Below are 6665 nucleotides of genomic sequence, written 5' to 3' on the forward strand. Positions count from 1 at the left end.
ATTCCACTTTTTATTTTATAACTGGATACCACTACTTTATACTTGATACTTTATATACCATTTCTTTTAGCATTAGCATTTTGATATACAAGACGCAATGTTGTAGCATTACAATGATGCAAATGACAGACAAAAAATGCATTAAGACGTCGAAAGAGTAAGGAATCAACAGACTAATATCAGAAGTATTCTTTACCATTTAATTTGAAATAGTTTGGAAAAAGACCAGAAGGCACATGCTAAATGTTGTGTATTTAATGTTTAAAGTCATTCAGTTAAACTCTTTCCAGCACTGTGGTGCACAAGCTTTTTATCTCCATGTCTGCATGTAGACTTTATTGTCAGAGCTGAGCTGCTTGTTCCTCGCAGTAAGGTACAATTGTCTACGAAGTGCTAGCCCACAAGAAAGCCCCTCGCTAAGATGCGCAGCATCAGTACCAAATTGATTAATCTGTGCAACTGCTGGGAGTTCCCCGCCCAACTGTTTGCCTATTGGCTCTTAGAGAATCCATTTCACTATCAAGAATGAACAAATCTGCTATAGGAAGAAACAATCCACATCGGTCTTATTTTAGCAGTTCAGAATTGACTGTTCTCCAGCAGTCTGTCTGACAAAGGGGGCCAAAGGAAGACATCTGATCCAATATAATTGAACAGCAGTTCTGTGTCAGTTGAGAAATCTGACACCAGTTGCGCTGAAGATGAATTTAAATTTCACATCCCCAGTTCATTCAGTGTCCGTTCAAAGACCAACATCTTTCTTTATTGAAGATATTTTGTTACACAAACCAAAACCTTTAAGAGAAGCTCCTCTGCAGCATTTCTCCAGCTCTTTGGCATCCAGAGTTCCTCTTCTTGACTATGGGTACCCTATAATGCCAACCCCAACCATTCTAACACCTCATCCTCATCACCCTCTTCACAAGGCGGATCATCACCACCCTTACTTTCTGACAACACCTGGTAAGTGCTTCCACAACCTCCGCATCAGGTACAGTGTTTTAGTTGTTGTTATTGTGACCACCCCAGCTAAAAAAAATCATTGTGGTTTAGTGGCTCCTATTCAAATGGTGCGGTTTATTCTTCATTGCTTGTTTTTCTTTGTTTTCATTGCTTTTTTTAAGACCGTTGTTCTCACGCAGTTTCTCCTATGATATACACTGAAGGTATGTGGACTGTAGACTGGATTTGGGTCAGTGAGGGGGAACTCTTCAGTCAGATGTATTTAAAACTACTGCGCGCAGTAATACTACGGACGCAGAAGCAAACAAAACAGGAAACATCCTAACAAAAGTAAAGAAAAAATTGTATTCTGCTTTTGTTCGATAGCTAGTATATCAGTTATCAGGCACAGCTGCTCCACGATGAACGAACCATAGATAAAAAGTTAGTTTTTTCACGAACTTTATGACATTTATTCACCCGTTCTATTTTTAATAAACACTCTTTAGTAAAGTTAAAAGAAAATACATTAATATTTGGTTATATTTTACTGACGTTATATGAAAAAGATAATGATTATTGATATGTACTGGCATGCAAACAAGTACATTTAGTAATTGCATTATAAAGACAGCAGGTATCAATGTGCCCAAAAGTTCATTTAGCAGTCTGAATGCAGATTTGTGCTGGAATGAGGCAATGGACAACAAATAATCAAGTTCCCGTTTTGCTGATTATTATTATTATTATTAGTATTATTATTGTTATTATTGCAATTACTGCAGGAAAACAAAAATATCCTTATATATTTTATGTAGGAAATTTTGATATATTATTGCCGTCAATTTCGGCAGTTTTGGACGGTATATATTATTTGCTTCTTTTCCTTTATTACTTATAATAACATTGTGTGCATTGTGCTGAGATTTTAAAGTTTGCTTCTTGTAATTAAGTAATCATGCGGATTTATTTATTTTATTATGTTTTAGTTCCAAGAATGTATTATTACAGTAAATATGAATGTTTTACTTCTTCAAAATGGTTTGATCACTTGTAACTGTTTAAGCATTTAATACCACTTGATTTTGATACTTATTTATAGTTATTTTTAAGGTTCTTGTTACTTTGGAAGGATCACTCACTTAACTCAAGACAAACTTAACTAAAAGAGGAAAACAGGTTTATTTAAGCATGAGTTAGCCGACAGGGATAAATAATAATTAAAAAAATCTGTTATCCTGCTTAAAGGGGAAAACAGAATGGTGTGTAAGCGAGGAAAACATAGATACAGGCGTGCACCCCATCCTTTTCCCAAATAATGAAACAAGTACATCGTAGTTTAATGGCAATCTGCAGCTGTTTTTTTTTTTTTTTTTTTTTTTTTCCTGCTGGGGAATATATAAGGGTAGTAATATATTAAATCAATTTATGTACCTACCTGCTAAATACAAGGACTATTTGATGTTTTTTTATGCAGCTACCAAACTATGTAACTGTTAAGGTGAGCAGCTTTTAATTTAGAACAGTACTGTAAACTTAATATTAAAGATGACTTGTTATTTTATTGAAGTAAACCGTATATATTCAGATTACCTCGTTCGACATCAGTATAATACATTTTATATAATTAGAAAGTTTGGACCAAGTTAATAAATATACAAGGCTTGGCTTTCATTCTTTCTTTCCTTCTTTCATATACTTTTTCCTTCTTTTTAGACACGTTTCCAGTTTTACTTTAAATAATGGTTCACGGTGTAAATTTGGCAAATCGGTACCCTTCCTGATACCCGTAAGATTCAAATGTTCGTCCTTATTTGGGTTAAACTTTAAAAGCAACAGTAGAACATCTCCGTATTCCGGATATTCAACTTACAAATGCTAGGGCAGTTAATGGAATTTTGAGAAATAAAACTGATGCCGATTGTTATTTTTGTGCTTAAATAAAACGCTACTGTATCTGAGGTGCAAAATATTTTTTTTTACATTTGTTAGCGTATGCTCAGAATCTAGCACCTGAAAACGGAAATAAATTTTCAGAGACAGGAGGGAGACCCAAAGAGGAGATGTTAGCTGTGCAGAATGTGTGTGTGTGTGTGTGCGTGTGTGTGTGTGTGTGTGTATATATATATATATATATATATATATATATATATATATATATATATATATATATATATATATATATATATATATATATATATATATATATATATATATATATATATATATTAGGATGGGGGGTTGCTTCCAGAGGCTCCTCTGTAAATGGGTTTCTGCCCATGAGGTCTAACATGGTTAATGAAGTAGGTTATTCACAAATAAATAAGCAAAGAGACATTTCACAGTGCGGCGGGGGGAGGAGGGCAAACCAGTGGTGGTAAGTAAATGTTATTTATGTACATCGGCAAAAAACAGACTGGTCACAACTTTATCCTGCTTTCCTTCATCCCTTAGGTGTGCATGTTCCTGCTCTGTTTCCACATCACCCAGATTTACCGGGAAAACACTGCCGGCGACGGAAAGCACGGACGGTCTTCTCGGATTCACAGCTCTCGGGCCTGGAGAAGAGGTTTGAGATCCAGCGGTACCTGTCTACCCCAGAAAGAGTGGAACTCGCCACCGCATTAAGTTTATCAGAGACACAGGTAAATAGGGAATAGAAATTCATGGACAAATGGCCACATTTGTCTGAACCTTGGTTGGTATGCTGAAAATATGTTGTTCGTGCGGAAAAAGAAATTTCAATTATTTTTGGAACTGTTTATAGTCAAGAACAGTATAGTGTAAAGATATGCAAATAAAAATATATACGTTTCTTTGAAGCATGCTGTTCTTTCTACATACCACACTACATTTAGTGCCAGTATTATGGGGCGCAGCGTTTCCGACACTGGACAGGGCACTACAAGTGTCCAGGAGTCAGGACATGGTTTATACAAATCTTATTGGCTTAGTATAATCATATTCCACTAACTACAAATGGGAATCAGTTCCCTTAATTGTTCAGTTTTCTGAAATACAACTTCAGCATACATTAATTACGTCTACTTTAGAAAAAAGTGTTTTATAACCCCATTACCGTTAGATGACCTTCTGCATGCTTTTGTATTTTATCTAACTTGCTTGTTTCTAATTGCTTTTCTTGCATCTGAACATGTCCTCTTGCTGTTTTCTGTACTCACTCCTTTTGGTGTAGTTCAGTACAGTAAATAGAGAATAGATGTTGATAGCATGGTTATTGGTACAGTGCCAGAAAAACAGTAAAGGTGTCAATTGCAGGTAACCATCTCAAAGACTAAGTAAACAAATGTACGTGTGTTTTAAAGTGGTTTCCTTTCCCAAACCCTGAGCTGCGGAAAAAGATGAGATCGTATATTGGTCTCTGTCATTTTGTCTCCTTTTAGTTTAAAGTCGTAATGGAATCCTGATATGATTTGCAGTATTATAGTACTAACAAGTTGACTTTCATGAGTAATGGCAAATTTATTATGACTGTCTTGCCTTTCCGGATAGTCATATAAATAATAACTCCATTCCTATTTATTAGGTGAAAACCTGGTTTCAAAACAGAAGAATGAAACATAAAAAACAAATGAGAAAAACTCAAGACGACCCCAAAGTCCCCTCCGGTGAAGAGTGTTCAGATCCAAGCGTACACGAAATAGAACTTGAGGAGAAAATGTCGACAGAGGCTAAAATCTTAAGTCGCCAGAATTCTTTTGCTATTGAAGAGACTGAAGATGTGGATATTATTGAAGATGACGATATATGTTCTTCGGAACAATTAATATGAAGATAAGCTCTCTGACACTCTAAAACTGACTTTTAAAGACATGGACAACTCTAGTCGATGAGCACTAGTGGGATGCACACACTGTTTGTATGTTTGATATGCGTAATGTTGTTGGAGATTGTTGTGAGGCCACCAGTAACTGTGAACTGAGAACTTAAGGCTATGTGTCCAAAGCGTCCTATCTTACAGGTGTCCCAGCTGCCCGCTGTCTAAATATGAGAAACGTCTCTTGTTTTACAATAGTGACAGACTGATACTACTTTTAAAAAGCTATGGCAGCACGGCATGCAAACGCAATTTAACAATTAGTAATATTACTGGCAACAGTAGCTGGGACAGCATGATAATAAACTCTTATGGGAAGGCGAGAAAGTGGTGTCGGGGTTAACATAAAAATAATTCATTCTACCTAAATGCGTTTTAATTATGTGAAAATGTTTATAGATAGCGTGGTTGTTGTACTTCCAAATTATTTTTGTAATAAAAGTTTACTCTTCGTGAACATTTACATTTTGTTTACAAAGGTTCAGGCAAAGACACGCCATACTTTGCATGCATTTTAGCTCAGTAATAATTTGTTTTCATCTTTGTCTCCAGATCTTACAAAATATGTGGACACTGTGAATGTGCAATGCAATGGAACACAAGTATAGAAGTATCCTTTTAATGAAGGGTTTCTTTTGAAAGTTAAAAGATTTTACTGCTAATCCTATTGACTCCAATAATTTCAAAGTATTTGAAGACTGCTAAAAATGGGCCATTGGAGGGGAGGCGCCTTCATCCAGCTGGTTGGTCAGTTCAGCGGTTCCCACAACCCAGTTTCACAGGACTTATTGTAATGCCAGATCATGAGATTTGTTCAGCTTTCAGACTGCCAAGCAGAGAAAAGTATATATATCTGACAAAGAGGTTAGTTGTGACGGTCCCAAATGCTAATGTTTTAAATACTGTTTACCTTTGAGAAGCATATTGCCACAGATTGTGCTGAAAGAACTGTGCCATTTTTCCAGTTTATTTAAAAACTTCAAAATAAAACAAAAGTGAAACTATTAAAATTTTATCAAACGCGAAGTAATCCAGTATACATTTTTAATCTGTAATACTGGTTAATCGTGTATTATTTATTTCTAGATGAACATCAGTCTGGAATTTCAAAATAATACAGAAGAATGGCGCAGAAGTGGATAGTATCAGTTGCATTGCATTTATATGCTAAACTAATGCATTTATACTCGCAGAAAAGACAGCGGTTGTTGTAAAATAAGAACTCGCCGAAACAGTTGATGTATTAGTTCAGAAATATTTTTATCTAATTATTATTATGATTATTTGAGGTATTATTTTCTTAGCTTTAAAAAAACAGCACGAGGACAGTCAAGCAACATCTTATAAAGAAACACGGACACTAAAATGCGAATTATTATTTTAAAAAGAAAGCAAGCTTCTAGGATGTAACCTATGCCACAACAATATGTGTCTGGGGGTGCAGGAACCTTAGAATTCTGTTAAGACTGAAGTGTAGAAAACATCGACCCCATAGACTAAGATCATATCATTCTCTAAGTCTTGAGGTGACAGTTTTCAAAAATGTTCTTTATCAAAATATATCTCTATCCAGCAAAGAAAACTACTGCACTAGGCTGACAAACATCAATATCAGTTTTGTGGAAGAGACAATTTCTATCTTATGTCTCAATATATTAAAACTTTTAAGCTATCCCCAGACTTCGGTAAAATTACAAGCGTTATTTGCATCAGTCTCCCTGTCATTGCACAACTGCAATTCCTGTGGTAATACAGTATTTTATTTATTTTCATTTTTTTTGTAAATGTTAAACTGTAACCATAAATTGAATGCATCTGCTTTGCACAGAGATATATTTGTATAGCAAGCTTCCATGCAGCGTTTCCTCCCACAATAACTGTCCTG

General features: G+C 35.3%; 1 protein-coding gene across 1 annotated transcript; it reads left to right on the forward strand.

Moving 5' to 3' along the window:
- The first annotated feature begins 594 nt into the window (after positions 1-594).
- Positions 595-5725, forward strand: BSX (brain specific homeobox). The gene is made up of 3 exons (XM_044079063.1): positions 595-963; positions 3397-3587; positions 4490-5725. Exons 1-3 carry the CDS (start codon positions 702-704, stop codon positions 4733-4735), a joined length of 699 nt encoding a protein of 232 aa, XP_043934998.1. The 5' UTR covers positions 595-701; the 3' UTR covers positions 4736-5725.
- The last annotated feature ends 940 nt before the right edge of the window (positions 5726-6665 follow it).

The sequence above is a fragment of the Protopterus annectens genome, chromosome 8.part0 (genome assembly GCF_019279795.1).
Source record: "Protopterus annectens isolate FY-2018-M chromosome 8.part0, PAN1.0, whole genome shotgun sequence".
NCBI classification, from domain to species: Eukaryota; Metazoa; Chordata; order Ceratodontiformes; family Protopteridae; genus Protopterus; species Protopterus annectens.